The 19662-nt window shown below is 38.0% G+C and overlaps 1 protein-coding gene across 7 annotated transcripts in view; it reads left to right on the top strand.

Annotated features, from left to right (window-relative positions):
- LOC126248609 (ephrin type-B receptor 1-B) overlaps window positions 1-19662 on the top strand; it is a 364329-nt gene that overhangs the window by 320789 nt on the left and 23878 nt on the right. For 6 of the 7 annotated variants that reach the window (XM_049949753.1, XM_049949752.1, XM_049949749.1 and 3 more), the window contains 3 exons: window positions 8463-8672; window positions 16783-16961; window positions 18027-18185. In XM_049949753.1, coding sequence (XP_049805710.1) covers window positions 8463-8672; window positions 16783-16961; window positions 18027-18185 — 548 coding nt within the window. Of the gene's footprint in view, window positions 1-8462; window positions 8673-16782; window positions 16962-18026; window positions 18186-19529; window positions 19638-19662 lie in introns of all 7 variants that reach the window. The other variant, XM_049949754.1, reaches the window with a different exon arrangement.

Raw genomic sequence — 19662 nt, 5'->3', positions numbered from 1 at the left:
CTTTATCCCGAGGGACTCCGTTGGTCACCCTGTGGGCGTCATACCATTTTTGCACTTGTCTAGACATTTCAGTCCCAGTGCCAGCAGATGAGATAACCTCTGCTGGCTCAGATATTGACTTAGCAAAGGGGAGCATCTCATATCTGAGCAGATGAGATAACCTCTGCTGGCTCAGATATTGTCTTAGCAAAGGGTAGCATCTCATATCTGCTGGTGATGTGTAAGGGGACAAGTGTGCAACCAGTACCTACATTCACCTTCTGTTAAGAGGTTAGTGAACCTACATATACCGACATTCACTCCTGCATGACAATAAACTGGTCAAGCCTGGTGTTTTGGAAGCACACTGACATCAAAGATCTCAGACAGTACCAAGAAATCAGAGGTCCTCGATGCCTACACTCCAGATGCTCCAACACTACTACAGCCCAGCCTGTCAACTATGAAAAATGCAGCTTCTGAAAGTTTCTGGGCATCCGACGATTTCTCCTGCATCCTCACATAAAAGCACAGTGTTATCCATCTTTCACTAAGTGCAGCTATATAATAACACCAAAGAAGGTACTAACACACGCAGTCAGAGATGAAATGAAGTTTCTGATGAGAGATCTGTAACAAGAGATCGAACTACATGATTGTGGCACTAAAGACAGTGTAGCTGTACATTACAAAAAAATGCAAGTAAAAATAATGAAAGCAAGTAAAGAGAGGTGGTCACAGGTGTTTTTAAGATGCTGATTAACATTTGCTGAACTCTTCCACAGAAGAAAAACTACAAGCTAATGAGTAAGTACTGACATTGAGCACTACCCACACTGCACAAAGGAGTCAAACACATTAAAAAAATAATTGTACATGGAAAATAAGCTTGACATTGTGAAACCTTGTATATGCGTGTTGAGTGACAAATGGACACAGAATGAACCTTTTGGTTTGCAGGACTGTGTGCACTGTTAAGAAATATTCTAGTAGAGTCAGACTCTTAGGAGGGAGGTATTGGCTGATTGCCCTGAGACTTATTAGGCACAATTGGCTTGCTCTGTTGATGAATGTGTTGGCTGGGAAATACAAGGTGGCAAGTTGAAGTGCTTATTTGACGTGTAATTCTCATTTGCCAGGAAGCTTCAGCTACAAGTGGTAAGGCATTAGATCTGTGTCCATTTGATTATTGCCTGCATAGTTATACTAGCACACTCCGTGGCTTCCACATTAAGGATCTACAATGAGTAACTAGAGTCAGGTAAAACTGCTTTCTTTGTAGAATCAAACTAAGACTCCCAACAGTGTACACTGATGACAACTTAAAATCATGTGCTACAATGTTACTGGGACACAGATCCCTGCCTTAGGCGGGGGGGACCGTATTTACTCGAATCTAAGCCGTACCTGAAAAATGAGACTCGAAATCAAGGAAAAAAAAATTTCCCGAATCTAAGCCGCACATGAAATTTGAGACTCGAAACTCAAGGGGAGAGAAAAGTTTTAGGCCTCATCTCCAAATCGAAACAGAGTTGGTCCATTGTAATATGAGACACAATTTAGGTCGAATGAATGACGATACAGCTACAGTAGTTTGGTTCGAGTCGTAAGCTTAGCAGTTAAGCTTTACCAGGTAGCCATTGCTATGCGTCAGGTGCTCCGTCCGTATTATATGGGTACCCTTCCTTTTTCACGTGCTTCATCTGGTTTGAATTGATTGTTTATTTTCCTTTGATCTGATAAGCGCCATTTTACGTCACTCTAAGCTGAAAATGCTTTACTGTACTGTGTCATGCATTGTCTGTCGCATTCTGATAGTGCGTGTTTACAGCCTCGCTACCACTGCTAAAAAAAAAAGAGAGAGAGAGAGAGAGAGAGAGAGAGAAGAAGAAGAAGAAGAGAGGAATTGTCTCATTAGCGAAACAATGGCAAGAGACTGCTATTTGTTGTTACTTACACAGCTGCTTTCTTTGATAATGATCAACAAGAACCAAATAATAGACTGTGTATGATAGAAGATGTTCTGAACGAGAGTTTAGCGAAAATTTTTCTCCGTTTGAAAATCTTTGCAGGCGCCTCTTTAGTACATTACATTCTGCACAGAAATTAGAGTCCTCTTAGATTTAAAAATCTAGTCAATTGGCGTGTTTCATTTCTGACTGTATCACTACTAGGCATAAGAATAATACGAACATAAACATGACATGATATGCATATTCTTCCGCATTTGCTGTTGTCTCACTCTAGTTTCGTAGTTTATTAGGCAGACAGGATTTAAATGAGATAGCAGCAAACACGAAACAATACATGGCAAAATGTTTATATTCGTATTATTCTTATGGTGAAGAGAATACTGCATGTGATTCACAATTCATAAAAGTTCCTATTAGCAACCATCTCTTCTCACAGGTAGGAAAAAATTCAGAATGTAGAGTTGGCCATATTGACAAACATCCCAAACAGTCTTGCCAGTCAGATTTTCGAAGTACATTGAAATGCTGCTACATTCGAAGATGAACAATACGGAATTTGTATTTACTTCGTTGGATAATGTATGAAAATGCAGTGGTCGAAACTCGGGGCAGAGAAAAAAGCTCGCCTTTCACCTTTTTTTTTAATTTATTTACTGACGCAGGGGTTTTGGTGCCAGTATTTATCTTTGTGTCTGCAAAGCATGCCTGTGTAGCTCTACATATATTCGACGGTAGAAGTTAGTTGTGCCAGCACCCACCAACATTATTCAGATCTTCCGCTTGCTTTGCACTCTATCTAAGCCCCAGGCAGTTTTTTGGATTACAAAAACCAGAAAAAAAGTGCGGCTTAGATTCGAGTAAATACGGTAATGCACTACCAAATGCAGTATCTCTGCCTGCCTCAAGGACTGACTCAAAATTTCATCATGTCACTTGTTTCATTCTTATCTTTCAAGGTCCAATTTTAAGGCCGCTAAACAAGTAAATTCTCTCAAGAAGTCTTGTGAACCACCTTTTCTCAGTAAGAAAGTAATAATGAATGAAAGAGGGCCTAATTGTAAGTAATGGGAAAATAACAAAACAGATATGAAACATACACCACTGAAATCTGCTAGCAGTGATGTCAGCAGTCGAATTGAAACCTCATGTGTCATATTTTATAACAATGAGTTGGAAAGAAATCTACTAGAATACCAGTGAGAAAATTGTTTGATTTCTTAAATACTGGTGCTAGTTTGACACAAAAATGGCAGCCATTTGGGCAAGAATAATTCCTATCTGCAGTGGTTATAAAACTCTTATTGTCCTCCTCCCTGCCTCTTTAATAAAAAATAATAAAAAAGGAATGCACTATGAAAGAATTATCCAAGTAGGACAGAAATTGGTAGATTTGCTGGTCATTGAGACTCTGTTCAAAGTGGAACTCATCTCTGAAGACGATTCTACTCTTGTGTGAGATTCCAGCCCTGAAGACTTGTCTTGAGATTCCAGCCCTGAAGACTTGTCTAGAGATGCCCAGACAGTGATGGGATACCAACGTGACTGTCACCTGCCATATGGCGCCACAACCAGAACCAGGAGTGATGGTCTATGGTGCAACTTCTTTTTGCCACAGGACCTCTTTGATTATCATCCGCAGCACCCTCACAGCACTGCAGTACGCTGATGATACCGTATTTACTCGAATCTAAGCCGTACTCGAATCTAAGCCACACCTGAAAAATGAGACTCGAAATCAAGGAAAAAATTTTTTCCCGAATCTAAGCCGCACCTGAAATTTGAGACTCGAAATTCAAGGGGAGAGAAAAGTTTTAGGTCGCACCTCCAAATCGAAACAAAGTTCGTGTAGTTGTAATATGAGACACAATTTAGGTCGAATGAATGACGATACAGCTGCAGTAGTTTGGTTCGAGTCTCAAGCTTAGCAGTAGCAATTTACCAGGTAGCCATTGCTACGCGTCACGCGCTCCGTCCGTATTTATACGGATATCCTTCCTTTTTCACGTGCTTCGTCTGGTTTGAATTGATTGCTTATTTTTCTTTGATCTGATAAGTGCCGTTCTCTTTGTTATAGGTGTTTACGTCACTCCAAGCTGACAATGCATTACTGCACTGTGTCATGCATTGTTTGACGCTTTCTGATAGTGCGTGTTTACGGCCTGTCGCCGCTCGCGGCGTGGCTTGCTTTTGTGCGCGATACCGCCGCTTACAAATAAAAAATAGAGAGGAGTCGTCTCATTAGCGAAACATTTGTTGTTACTTACACTACTGCTTTCTTTGATAATGATCAACAAGAACCAAATAACAGACTGCGTATGATAGATGATGTTCTGAATGAAATTTTAGCGAAAATTTTTCTCCGTTCCAAAATCTTTGCAGGCGCCTCTTTAGTTCATTACATTCTGCACAGAAATTAGAGTCATCTTAGATTTAAAAATCTAGTCAGTTGCCGTGCTTCATTTCTGACTGTATCACTATCAGGCATAAGAATAATACGAATATAAACATGACATGATATGTATATTCTTCCGCGTTTGCTGTTGTCTCACTCTAGTTTCGTAGTTTATTAGGCAGACAGGATTTAAATGAGATAGTAGCAAACACGAAACAATACATGGCAAAATGTTTATATTCGTATTAATCTTATGGTGAAGAGAATACTACATGTGATTCACAATTCATAAAAGCTCATATTAGCAACCATCTCTTCTCACAGGTAGGAAAAAATTCAGAACGTAGAGTTGGCCATATTGACAAACATCCCAAACAGTCTTGCCAGTCGGATTTTCGTAGTACATTGAAATGCTGCTACATTCGAAGAACAACAATACAGAATTTGTATTTACTTCGTTGGATAATGTACCAAAATGCAGTTGTCGAAACTCTGGGTGGAGGAAAAAGCTCGTCTTCCACTTTTTGTTTAATTTATTTACTGACGCAGAGATTTTGGTGCAATATTTATCTTTGTGCCTACAAAGCATGCCTGTGTGGCGCTACATATATTCGACGGCAGAAGTTAGTTGTGGCGGCACCCACCAACATTTTTCAGATCTCCCGCTTGCTTTGCACTCGATTCTAAGCCGCAGGCGGTTTTTTGGATTACAAAAACCGGAAAAAAAGTGCGGCTTAGATTCGAGTAAATACGGTACTCTATGCCCCGTTTTGTTTCCCTTTGTGGTAAGTCATCCTGAGCTTACATTTCAGCTTGATACTGCTCGCCTACACATGGTGAGAGTTTTTACTGCTTATCTTCGAGCTGGACAAACCCTACCTTGGCCACTTCCCAACTGAGTACATTTGGAGCATTATGGGCAGGGCCCTCCACCGTTCAGGATTTTGACGATCTAGCATGCCAGTTGGACAGAATTTGGCACTGTATCCCTCAGTAGGGCAGCCAGCAACTCTGTCAATCAATATGAAGCTGAATAACTGATTGTATATGGGACAGAGGTGGACCAATGTGTTATTAATGTGCTCAAATTGTGAAGCTCTTTCTCTTGAATAAATCAGCCAGTTTTTTCTGAAACTATAATCATTTGTTTGTCTGTGCATGTACATCACAGCTACTGGTTTTTGCTGGCTGGATACCACATTCTACTCACTCATAGTAGCATCCATAACACACTCCTTCCCATAATATTTTCTTGTCCCCTTACTATGATGTGGGTGTAACTGCAAACTCACTTGAATGTTGGCCAGATAACCAAATTCTACTCCCTTGTACTCCATAACACGCTTCTTCCCTTGAATCAAAATGTTCTGACTTTCTCAAGCATCCAACATGTAAACAGTGTTTCTCTTACCATCTCATATACATCTCTGTTCAGCTCTATGAACCAATATCACATTACAAAACACTTCAATTTGTATGCATAGACCACATTGAATAGCTTCCTGTAGCTTCATCGTGCTGCTATCTTGTGACCTCAGAGACCATTCAAGTATTCTCATTTATGAGAAGTATTTGTCAAATCACTCTTTCACAAAAAGAGTGTCATCTGGGACACCACTCTCTTGATGAGTAGGTCCTATTCGATTATATAATTTAAAATAGGCCCTTGTATTATACACTTTCAATGGGGGCTTGTATATCAAAAGTTAGCTTTCACATTGTAAGCGTTCCACACTGCAGCAGGCTTCAATTGTACCCCACTGAGAAGAGTGATCCATCACTTCATGCTTTTTGACACATTTGTACCCTTCCATAAGTGCATATTAACATTTACTGTAACTCACAAGTTCAAGTAACTTTCTCCCATATTTCAAGTTTCCAGTACAATTTTCCTGAGCACTGTGACATGTGGTTAGGAAGTATTCAATGCTTGTCTAGTGGCGTCTGTAACCTATTGTGAGGGGACAGTTCTGTAATTTATGATTACTTCCATGTCGTCCTCACCCAATACTTGATTGGCTGGCTGTGCAGTTTCAGGCACCGTGTCACGGATTGCGTGGCCCCTCCCACCGGAGGTTCGAGTCCTCCTTTGGGCTTGGGTGTGTGTGTGTTGTTCAGTAGCATAAGTTAGCCTAAGTCAGTTTAAGTAGTGTGTAAGTCTAGGGACTGATGACCTCAACAGTTTGATCCCTTAGGAATTCACACATATTTTTACATTTGATTTATCAGCATTGAAGTGCACAAGAGGCTTGTTAGGCTAAATTACTTGTTTAGGTCGTTTCAAGTTATGTGGGCCCATTGTCTGGCCTGTAACTGTGGCCAGACTGAATTTTTCAGTTTTGATTTTAATTTTTCCAACTGTGCAGTTCCATTTCAGTTTTTAACACTGTTTGTTCGTTTTAAAATATCTGTTAAAGTCTCTCATAATATACGATGTGTGTTAAAAAAAAGTATCAGGAGTTTTGTAATTTTGCAAATTGTATTAGTGTGATTGCCATGATTTTTCTTTTCTTTTTTTTTCTTTGTGTGTGTGAGTATGTGTGTGTGTGTGTGTGTGTTGCTAAATATCTGAAGTGTATGTGTACACTGGTAGCCATTTGGATATTTAGTCTGTAGTCAGTTGTCAAGAAGGTTACATTTGTTTGTTTATGAGTGGTGATTATTGATTTGTTTTAAAACTAGACAGAGAATTTGCTTTAAATTTTGCTACAAAATAGAAAAAAATGTAACAAAGTTTGAGAAATGTTGAATGTTGCTTTCGGTGAGTCTGCTATGAGCAAAACAAGGGCTTATGAGTGGTATAAGCATTTCCAAGATGGCCACGGAAAGTTGAAGGTGACAAAACATTCTGGACAACCCACCACATCAACAATCAGTGCAAATGTGGAAAAAGTGAAAGAAATGATTATGAATGATCGCTGAATCACAGAGAAGTTGGTGATGATGTTCGCATATCAGTTGGCTCATGCCATGAAATCTTTTCAGATGTTTTGTGTATGAAACATGTGACAGCAAAATTTGTACCAAACGTGTATTTTGAGCAAAAACAGTGGTGAATGGAAGTTGCCCAGGAGTCACTAAATTAAGTCAACAATGATGCAGCACTACTGAAACACGTCATAACAGGTGACAAAAGATGGGTATATGGTTATAACTGTGAAAATAAGGCCCAATCATGTAGTCTGCCCCTGGTAGCTGAGTGGTCAGTGCGATGGAATGTCATGCCTAACGTCCTGGGTTTGATTCCTGGCTGGGTCAGAGATTTTCTCTGCTCATGGACTGGGTGTTGTGTTGTCCTTATTATCCTCATTTCATCCCCATTGACACGCAAGTCGCCGAAGTGGCGTCAACTCTAAAGACTTCCAACAGGTGAACAGTCTACCCGACGAGAGGCTCTAGTCACACAATATTTTCAAGAATAAATAAAATTATTTCCAAAAAAAGAAAATTCCCAGTACTTTTTGAAAACGCCCCTTTTTGTACATAGCTAAGTTCTCAGTTTTTCTTGAAGTTGCTCTTGTTTTTTATATTCATACATATACATTATCTTTGCCGGCCGCGGTGGTCTCGCGGTTCTAGGCACTCAGTCCGGAACCACGCGACTGCTACGGTCGCAGGTTCAAATCCTGCCTCGGGCATGGATGTGTGTGATGTCGTTAGGTTAGTTAGGTTTAAGTAGTTCTAAGTTCTAGGGGACTGATGACCACAGATGTTAAGTCCCATAGTGCTCAGAGCCATTATCTTTACATGTACTTCTCTGACAGTTTACAACACTTATCTTTTCCTCTCTTATTCTTGTTACTAATCTTGTTCACATTACCTTTTCACTTATTTTCCACAAAATATGGGTGCTATGTTTAATATCCCTTGTGTCCTTCACTGAGCATTAAGTTATTGCGTTAACTATTTACATTGCATTTAAGCTTCAAGAGTATTGATCTCCACATTTTACGATTTTTGGCTGAGTTGATCGTGTATGCTTAGAAAGCATGAACCATCACATCAAGCTTATTGCTTAATCACATCTATTAATGAGGGACATTTTTACATTTCTACTTTTAGGCAAATTATGGTAAATTACAAGAGATACAATAAAATTTTGACATTTCTACTTTCAGGCAAATGATGGTAAATTCCAAGTGATACAACTGGTGGGGATGTTAAGAGGCATTGCATCTGGTATGCAGTATCTCTCTGAAATGAACTACGTCCATAGAGATTTGGCAGCTCGCAACGTCCTTGTCAATGCACAACTTGTTTGTAAAATTGCAGACTTTGGACTGAGTCGTGAAATTGAAAGTACAACAGAAGGCGCCTACACTACAAGGGTAAGATTGCATTTTCCTAGTTCTGTAATAATAACAGAAAACGTCTACTAACAATTATTACCATATATTTGAAACAAAGCACTTAGCTGTGTGGTTTCCTATGTTTTAAACTATTTATTTATTTCATGAATACATGTTCTTGTCAGACAGTAACATAATTACATGTAAAACAGCCAGTTTCACTATAAACCACAAATCTGAGATGTATTCAACATCAGTATATAATGTAAAAGGAATGTTGCAAATGTAAATAGCATGCTGCCCTGCTTGCAAAGTAATCCATTGAATAACTATCTTTTATTATTGCTGATAATTATCATTATAATGTGAAAGTTTTTCAACGATTGATGATTCTACCATATTGATGAACTGTACTGTGAAACTATTTAATAGTGCCCAATTTATTCACAATTCTTCACTAATCGCGTGGCAACATTAAGATAGATGGGCTGTTGTGGTTTCAAATGTGGGATTTGGATGAGGGATTGCCTATCAACTAGACTAGTGACACACCAAAGAAGCCAAATATTGCAGAGTAGTTTGTGTGTTTATGGAGGTAACGTGAAAGTTGCATAGGACTGTTCTTTTGTTTCTTTGTTTTTGTTCATTGTTTGAGGTTGTAAGATGAAAGTAGTAAATAGTATATGCAGAACTCGGACCAAGTGTTTTTCTTACAAACTGACCATCTAATCTTTGACTTTTATGATGAGCTTTTCTGAGTGCCATTTTGCCTTCAATGACATAGTCACGTGTGATTGTGTGGATTTTGGATGTACAATGAGGATTCATATTTTAATGGCTATTAGCAGTACCAGAATGATTCAAGGAGAAATTTAAACCTTATGATGGAGGGAGAAATATCCAACAAAATAAAAGCTGTTATACAAAATAAGATTGAACATGAGATGCTGAGTTATACTTCACAAAAAATGTCTGAAAATGGTAGTGTTTCATGAAATCGAAAAAATAAATAAAAATATAACCTCTGCAGCGATTAAGGCCATTAACTCATTATATAAGTTAATTTTCGAAAACGTTGGAAACATTTTAAAGAATTTTCAGGTTTTACTTTTTAATCAACAGCTGGTTAGTTAACTTGAAGCTAAGAAGTCATTTATGGTAGAATCATCTTCTGAAGCAGAATTGATAGCAATATATTGTGTTTAGTTAGTGGGATGAAAAATGAAATGACTACCAAAATTTGCTATCATTTATCCAACACTGACAAACTTGTGTTAAAAATTATTGACAACATAGAATCTGAAAAGGGTGGTGGTGATCTGCTGATGAAGAAGAGGATGCATCTCAAATAAGTAGCAATAAAAGACTTGAGTTTTCTGGAAAAGTAGATGGAAAAGATTACAGTTCAGAAACAGACGACAGAAGTGAAACATAATGCTCTCCACATTGACAAGATAAATGTCCTCTGTTTTTTCATGACATTGAGGGTGGTCCTAAGTTATTTAGTGGCAGTGACAGATATCCAGCCAAAAAGTGGATCTCAGATTTCAAAGAAAAGGTTTTTCTAATGCCTTGAAACCAACTGCAAATGCTTATTTCTCCAAAATGTCACTTTGAAGGTATGGCTAAGCTATTTACACAGGTTGAGAAAGGTCTCACATGATGGGCCACACTGAAGAGAACATTGTGAGAAGAATGTGATATGAAGACAAATGTTGCAGAGATCTAAAAACTGCTATCTCAACAGAAGGAGAAACGAGAAGAGTCTCTCCGAGAGTATTTCCTCGTAATGGAGAAGATTGCCAGCCATAATGATACTGATCACAGCTCACTATTTTAGAATGTGACTGATGGGATAGTACAGGATTCAGGCACAAAACTTCTGCTTTATGGTGCTGGAAATGTGATGGAGCTTAAGGAAAAAACGTGTTGTTACAAAAGAGTGTGAAGTCATTACTGAAAAGAAATAACAGAAGTTACAGCAATGGCAAATTTTAGATGAGACTAGTGGTACAGCAGAGAAGCCGAATATTGTAGAGTAGTTTTTGTGCATTCGTACGGAAACCATGTTCACAAATAACACGTTAGTGACATTGGACTGTTCTCTCGTTTTTGTTCATTGTTAGTGTTTGTAATGTTGAAAGTAATAAATAATTTATGTGAATGTCAGACCCAGTGTTTATCCTACTCAGATGTGTACAGAATAACTTTTGAATGGACTTAAATTTCATTCATTTTTTGTTAGAACTCTCATATTTATGTCACTGCCATTCTGAGTAGCATAATTGTGAATGCTGTTGGAAAATGTATGCAATACCACAAGGTTATAATTAAAGTGCAGCTGCTCCTGGAGGTCCAGTTTGGGCTGTAATTATTGTATGGCAGCAAAATTTGATAGATATGCGAATGTACTAACACAGAACCGTTTTATGCTGGGAAAAAGATTAGTTCCAGTTTGGCCGCTAGGTGCATATCTGGTGCTGTAGACTGCTTGTATCATGGTATGACATGCTGTGATGTGAGTGAATAGTATGGTTGCTGAGAAGAGAGACAGTGAAACTCTTTTATGTTCTGGCACAGATTGAAGTTAATAACATGTGGCCAGGCAACATTCTGTGGAGTGACGAGGCATATTTTACACTACAGGTTGCAGTGAATACACAGAACTGCCATATTTGGGGCACTGTTAAACCGTGTGTTGTACACAATGAGTCATTGCAACTGCCATATCTGACTGTGCGGTGTGGATTCACGAGCACCTTTATTCTCGATCCATTCTCCTTTGAAGAGAATACACACAGAGGGCCTGTCACGTGTACTGTGACGTCTGCACATTGTTAAGACCTCATTGTACAGCGTGTGACTCCTGCTTTGGAAGAACACAGCTGTGTGGAAACCACAGTTTTCGTGCAAGATGAGGCAACACCTCATGTTGCCTGCCCAGTGGAGGATCAGCTTAATGCTACCTTCAATGAATGTTTTTATCTCCAGAGGTTTACCAGATGCATGGCCTTCAAGATCACCTGATCCAAATCCATGCGAAATACTAAAAGAACTCATTTACCAGGTACATGTTCAGTTTCTACCTGATCTGGAGGCCAGTATACTGGAAGACATTGCCCAGAGTCTATTGCAACTGATGCAAGTGACTGTTGATTATGTTGTTTTATGGATTCAGCATCTCATCAACATCTCCGGTGCACGTATTGTACAAATTGTGTAAGCTGTGGTTTATAACAAAATCAACCTTATACCTTTCTCACTTTTTTGACCCTTTTTTGTCCCTGTGCCATTTGTAATCTACTACATATAGAAACATTTCTATACATCTTTCTAGCATTCACAGTGCCAGATTTGGACCTGGTGACCAAAATTGTAACTGATTTTTTTTTTTTCAGTGTAAATCGCTTCTGCATTAATGCATTAGATTATCTACCAAGTTTTGCTGCCATATGATTATTACAGCCCACACTGGCCCTCTTTGAGTAGCTGCACTTTCATTATAACCGCCCTATTTTTGCTCCGCTACAAATTGTATATCAATATTTTGAAATATATGGAGATGTTTTGGTACTTTCTGTACGTTAACTACTGAAGTGTGGTTTAGAGAACAATAATTTATTTTGTTTGTAACTGGAATGGAATATAATTGATTATAAATGAAAGAAGGGAACTTACAAATGTTCTCCAGCTATAATGGGCACTCAATAAGTAATGCAACACTTTTTTCTGAATACAAGTGTTTCTATTCAGGATTCCAATACACCATATTATTCCCCACTCTTTTGGCTTCAAAGTCCTTTTTACCCCCCAAGATAATCCCCATTTAATGCAGTGGTCTTACACCACCATACTGGGAGGCCAGTATGCCTGCACAGTACCCCACCATGGTCGACATCACAGCTAATGTCTTGTTGCATTGGTAACCTTCGCATCATCCATTTACTGCTTGCCATAGCGTGTGCTGCTTACCACAGAGTGCATCCTTCATTGTGCCAAACAGAAGGTGGAATGTTTGAGATCCAGGCTGTAGAGTCCGTGAGGAAGAGCAGTCCAGTGAAATTTTGTGAGCATTACCAACAACTATGTCTAGTTGAGCAGCGAGGTGTTTGATTGTGATCCATTGGTCACCTCGAATGAGATGTGTCCACACATTCCAACATCGCAGGAGTCATAGCTGTGTGCAGCAGGCCATCGCGCTGGAGATCGGGCAGGTTTGCGTGACTTTTGTTGAAATGATGACAGATGCCTCGCCCAATAACTCACCCTAATTGTTTTCATTATCAGGTTTCCTTAGACATTCTGCAAGTGCCCATGAATGTCTGTGATGTTCTGGTTTTCTGGCAAAAGAACCTCAATGAGTGCTCTCTGCTTGGAACGCACCATCAGCTACTGGAACTTCAGGAAGCTATAGTGGCCAATGTGGGAATATTACACAATGTCCCAGGATAAATTTCGCAATTTTTTAAGCAAAATTTGCTGAGAAAAAATGCGTTGCAGTACATATTGAGTGCCCCTCATATTTTGTTAAAGGCTTGAAACTAAGCTTAGTCAGATACAAAAATTTTAAAAAAATCAATGTACATTACACCACTTTCAGGTAGCAAGCATTTTTATGTGGAAATGTAATAAAGAAGGGGCAAATAATAAAACAATGTTGCACTAATAAGATACAATCTTAATGAATAGTGATGCTGTAGCGTATAACTTTTGTTGCAATAATTCTACAGTCTTTCATATTTATAATTTAGTACATGTACTATATTTATTGATATAATTTATACTAATAATAAAACTGTAAAACTGTTGTGTGAGACTGTTTCAACACACAAATCTCCAAAACTACTAGACGAATTTTCATGGGTTTTCACAGGTAACTTGAGTGTAGCTTGAGGCACCATGTAGGCTTTATTTCATCAAAACTGGATTAAAAAATTCATAATTTAAAGTTTTATCTGATCGTCGTGTCTGTCTGTTTGAACACATTTAATCTCCAAAACTGCTAGGCTAATTTTAATGGTAACTTGAGTGTAGCTTGGGGCAACATATAGGCTTTATTTTATCAGAATTGGATTATTGGAGATTGTAATTTAAAGTTTTCTCTAAACTTGTGTTCTCAGTGTAGTACAGATGTTTAATCATCATGGTGTGTTACACCAGAGAACCAATAGGTGGTGGTGTTAGTTTTGTAGTACACCAAACAACCTATAGGCGGTGCTCTTAGTTTTTTTTAAAACAGTGACAGAAGTATTTTATAAGTTTATGTCAGTGACAGACTGAAGTGAAACAATTTTATCTTTATGAATAAAAAATTATTTTGCTTATACAACCAGCTATAAATAAACCAACAGCTGTAGTTTAATCTCTCATTTATTCCAGAGACAACTGGTTTTGGCATTCCTTTATTCCATCATCAGGCCCTCTTTCTTTCTTTCTTTCTTTCTTGGGGCCTTTGTCCCACTTCAATGCAGGGTTGGCCATGTTACTATTGATTTGGCAGTGGTAGTTGGAGAGGGTGGCCAGATGCCCTTCCTGCTGCCACCATCATCAAGGCCCTATATTATAACACAATGGCTGATCTTATATTACCAGACAATATCACGTAAAAGCAAACCAATATATGCACCAGCATGTGTAACACAGCTACAGTTGAGTTGCATTCAGATTGTTTTAAGAATGTACAGCCATGTTACATACACTGGTGCAGATATTGGTTCACTTTAGCATGATATTTTGTCTGGCAGTATAACTTCACCCACTATGTTACCATAGGTGGCCTGATGATGGCATAATGGAATGCTGAAACTGATTGCCTCTGGAATAAATTAAAGATTAAAATACAGCTGTTGGTTTACTGATTGCTGGTTAAAATATCCTCTCGTCCCTCCTAGCAAGGATGGATGAAATTAAATTAAATTTACTTGACTAGGATGTATGGATTTACTAATTTTGGTTTTTGTACAAGGAGTGCAACTTTGCTTTTGCTGTTTTTTACCCAACATTTGAGGCTTTAATGAATCAAATTGGTTACACATGTATCATTCAAAGTATTTTCCGTTGCTGGCCATCACTTTCTCCCATATTTCGGGCAGTGTACGAATCCCACGTCAAAAAAATTGTTCATATTTTGATGCGATCCACAAATCGATCCAATTTGTGACTTCTTCATGAGATCGGAAGTGTTGGTCAGCCAGGCCATGCGCCATTGATCTAAACAGGTGATAGTCAGAGGGAGCAATGTCTGGAGAATACGGCGGTTGGGGTAGGACTTCTCATTTTAAGGTTTCCAAGTACGTTTTGACCTCTTTTGCAACATAGGGTCGAGCGTTGTCGTGCTGCAAAATCACTTTATCGTGCCTCTCGTTGTATGGCGACCATTTGTTTTTTAATGCTCTGCTCAAATGCATTAATTGTGTTCAATAAAGAGCACCTGTGATTGTTTCACTTGGTTTTAACACCTTGTAGTACATGACGCCGAGCTGCAACGTGGAACCATGGCCGGGATATCCCCATGATTTTTTGCGTTTAGGGTTCTCGTAATGAACCCATTTCTCGTCCCCAGTCACAATTCGATGCAGAAATCCCTTCCATTTTTGCCTCTGAAGCAACTGTTCACAAACGCCTTTCAACGTCTCTTGGTTTCAGCTCACACAGGACCCAACTTCCTTCTTCCTGAATTATGCCCATAGCCTTGAGACGTTTTAAAATGGCTTGCTGTGTCACTCCCACTAAACGTGCCAGTTCTTCTTGAGTTTAATGCAAGTCTTCACTCAGCAATGTCTCTTATTCTGCATCTTCGAAAACATTTTCTCTTCCACCACTATGCCGGTCTACGGCATTAAAATCACCATTCTTGAAGCGTTGAAACCACTCACGACACGTTCTTTCACTAATAGCCTCATTACCATACGTACTTGAGAGCATTTGATGAGACTCGGCCGCTGTTTTCTTCATATTGAATCAAAACAGTAACACCTCCCATAGATGAGGAGAATTAGGCTTGTAAACTGACATTTTCAATCAAGAACAACTTATGATGCAGACACAAATCAACTAATGTTTGAATGAGATTATGTTGAGCGAGGTCGAAGCTAACTGCCTGATGTCTTTGATCTGTTTCTTTCGACCGCTACTTACCATTGTCGCCACCTATCAGCAAACGGCGGAAGCAAAGTTGTACACCTTGTATTAAAAACTTAACGACATTGCTTTGCTTCTTTTGATAGGTCTTATTTATATCCTTTGCTACGAAAAGTTTGCTTTGTGATTTGAGTTCCAGCTCATTACAGTTCATTTTGTTCATGAATAAAAATGCCAAGAAAAGGGTCAAGTCTTTCTGAATACACTAGAATGGCTAAAGCACTGAGTACAATGCAGTCTCAGGAATCCTATTAAGATGGTGAGGCAAGACTTGCTGTGGCTTGAGAAGATCAGGCTTTTACTCACTCTTTGGAAATTCCTTCTGGAATTGAGGTGCGATGTAAGTCTAATCGAGAGCATCATGCATTATCTCTCTCCTCAGAAGCCTTCACTCACAGAGGCATGAAGTTAGTTCTCTCCAATTTAACATCAAAGAAGTGGAAATTTTGATGGGACGTGGTGCAGTAAACTGATTTTTTGTACTCTCAATCCCACTTATTCCAATTTAACATCAAAGAAGGGAAATTTTGATGGGAAGTGTTGCAGTAAACTGATTTTTTGTACCCTCAATCCCACTTATTCCTAACAGTTTACCATTTTGCTTGAAATGTGTACAATTCCCTGTGAGCTATGCTGTGACTGTAGACAAAGCACAATAAAAGTTTCTGTGTGTTGCAGATGTGGACCTTAGTGTCAGTTGCTTTTTGCACAGCCAGCTCTACATGGCTCTCTCCTGTGTTAGTGAAGCAAACTAGCTCTTTGTTCATGGCCCCAGCCTTACTACTTGAAACACTGTGTACAGAAAAACTTTGTAGGATGAAAATAAAATCAATGATTATGAGGTCTTGGGCACAGCTATAAATAAATACCTTTGCAGTGCCTGGTTTCTCAGCTAGTATAAGAATATTGTCCCCAACATGTATATTGTCTTTTCCACAGTAAATAACTAGTTTAATGAAGTAATATTATTTTATTTTATGTATTTATTTATTTATTTATTTATTGTAAGGGAGGAAAAATTCCAGTAAGATGGACAGCGCCAGAAGCTATTGCATTCAGGAAATTCACATCTGCATCAGATGTGTGGAGTTTCGGAATTGTTTGTTGGGAAGTTATGTCTTACGGCGAAAGACCATATTGGAACTGGAGTAATCAAGATGTAATTAAGTCTATAGAGAAGGGTTACAGGTAAGTGAAAATGTTTTAGATACAAAGGAAAAGTGAACATTTTATCAACCCCTCTCTCTCTCTCTCTCTCTCTCTCTCTCTCTCTCTCTCTCTCTCTCTCTCACACACACACACACACACACACACACACACACACACTCTCTCTGCCTTCCTCCTTCCCCTTTTGCTTATAATTGTGAAATTTAATTTTTGCCCATTTAATATTTCCAATTTAATAACTGTGCCTTGACTTTGTCATTGTATTACTCAATGCCCACCTGATTTCCATTACAGAACTCTCTAGACACTTTGTCTTGTCTCTGTTCTATGTAGTATGATCTTAAGTTATAGAAGTTGCACTTATTTCAGCATTATGAAGAAGTGTTGTCACAGAGAACACTTTTGTTAAACCTGAATGTGGGATTTCTTCTGATCACAATGTTATCAGAAATTTCTTCACTCTGGAAATGGCATTGTTCTAATTCAGTGACACTTTATCAATACTTCATACCTTGGAGAAAGTTCATTGCTTCTCATTAATATTAAGCCATGTTTATAATTGTTGTATGAGACACTAACATCATGAATGTTGCAGACTATTCCATCCATGGACATCTAAATTTCCTGTAATACTTGATGTATTGTTTCTGTTCCACATGTTGCTAACTTCTATTTTTATGTTGCAAGAAAATAAAAACATATTACATCATTTCCTTCACAAGCTGCTTTGAAGCAATACACAAAAGTAACTAGTATTAATCATACATACGTATATACTTTAATGCTTCCATTGCTATTGTAAATAATATTGCTTTACCGTTCTCTAGTTTTTGCATTGTATAATGATTTTATGTTCTTAGAGATCACATGCTAAGTTTCATTTCTGTATTAATATCAGAAATGTAACTGCAGATGTAAAACTGTGTCTTGATGATAGCCTAAATAATATTACACTGAATTTATTTTTCGGCTAAACATTACTAAATTGAATCCCTATCAAAGAAACTGATTTTTGCCCAGGTGTTTTTCTGTTGCAGTGTTAGTTGGACAAAGTCTTTTAACTTCTTTTGATACAAATTTTTACAGGCTTCCTGCTCCAATGGACTGTCCAGAAGCAATATATCAATTAATGCTGGACTGCTGGCAGAAGGAAAGAACTCACAGGCCAACATTTGCGTCAATAGTCAAGACGTTGGACAAACTGATACGGTGTCCAGACACATTGCGAAAAATAGCACAAAACAGGTATTTGGACATTTAATTTAGTATACTGTACGTGTTACCTTCACTACACTGTCCACATTTACTTACAGTAGTATGCCTAGATTTTTCATACTTGATATTTGCATTAATTAACAGCTTTATCTTTGAGATAGCATTTGAAGAAAAAAGCATTAAGAAATAAGAAACAGCAGCAGTTTTTCATTTTACTATCAGTAACCAGTACATAGAATTACATGGATTTGATATTGTGGTGTTTAGAGATCAGTTTCAAAGAGTATTGTAAAACTGCCTAAAATTGCCCTATTATCCATATACTGGATTTTTGTATCCCACATGACTTGTTTATTAATGAGGCTGCTTGAATTTATTACTTTGGAAAGATGATCAAGGAAGGAGGCTGAAATCATATTTGGCTGTTACTTTCCATTATTGTCTGCTGTAATCTTTTTACTATTAGTTCAAGCTTTTAATTAAAAAATTGTTTTTCATGTGGGTTGCTTTTTTGTGATTGTGATGGTGGCTGTTTTGTAGCTTCTTGTGTAATAAATGCTAACACTGTTGAATGTGGGAAAGTATGTTGGGTGCTGAAAAATGTAGCTAAGCTTGCACTGTAGTATATTTTGTAGAAAAGTGAAGAGTTTTTTTCCATTGAAAGGGGATGGATAGATATATATTGAGTTAGTGTAAATGAACAGCTATTATCAGTACACTCTATTTCATTTCAGCTTCTGTTAATTCACAAGATGAAAAAATGGTGCAGGAAAACTGTGTACATAATGAGTTGCTAAATTAAAAAAAAAAAAAAAAAAAACTAATACATTCTCTTCATATGACTTAGGAAGTAGTAGTGCTGTTTTGGTATTCATATGTGTAAGACAAACTATTATTGATTTTGTGACACAGATGACAAGTAAATAGTGTTTAGATGGTAGGTATCATTTAAAGAAACAGTAAATTGTTGCTATAATGCAACACAGTTTTACAATATTTATTTATGAGATACCTTCAGATGCACTCAAAATTAACTTAAGAACTAATGCCATAGTAGTGAAAGTATTAGAGCATATACAGTTAAGGTCTTAATCAGAAGCATGCCATATTATGGCTCAGTGACATTAATTTGATATACTTGCAAGTAAAATTAATTGAACTTCTTTAAATTCTGTCTTTCAATTAAAAGTTGGAGGGAGAACCTCTAGTAAAGTAATTAATTCATGTCACAAAAATATTGACAGTTTTATTATGGATGATGTATGAGGCTCTGTGAAGTTTATAGTGACATTTTCCAGTATATATAAATAACTATATATACGTGTCAGCTGTATTGTGATGTGATGTGCAATGGCGGCTGTATGGTTTGTGCAGACGCCCGCCGCCCCAAAATCCTTATTATGCTCCTGCAGCCCTTCGCATTCAGCCTCACTCATGATTTGCTGGGTTGCTTGGTGTTGCCAATGGTTTATTATGTAAAAGGTAGAGTACCACGATTAATATCTTT

This window comes from Schistocerca nitens, chromosome 3 (genome assembly GCF_023898315.1).
Source record: "Schistocerca nitens isolate TAMUIC-IGC-003100 chromosome 3, iqSchNite1.1, whole genome shotgun sequence".
In the NCBI taxonomy this organism is placed as follows: Eukaryota; Metazoa; Arthropoda; class Insecta; order Orthoptera; family Acrididae; genus Schistocerca; species Schistocerca nitens.
The sequence above is the reverse complement of the archived record's forward strand: the minus strand, read 5'-3'. Positions and strand labels throughout refer to the sequence as shown.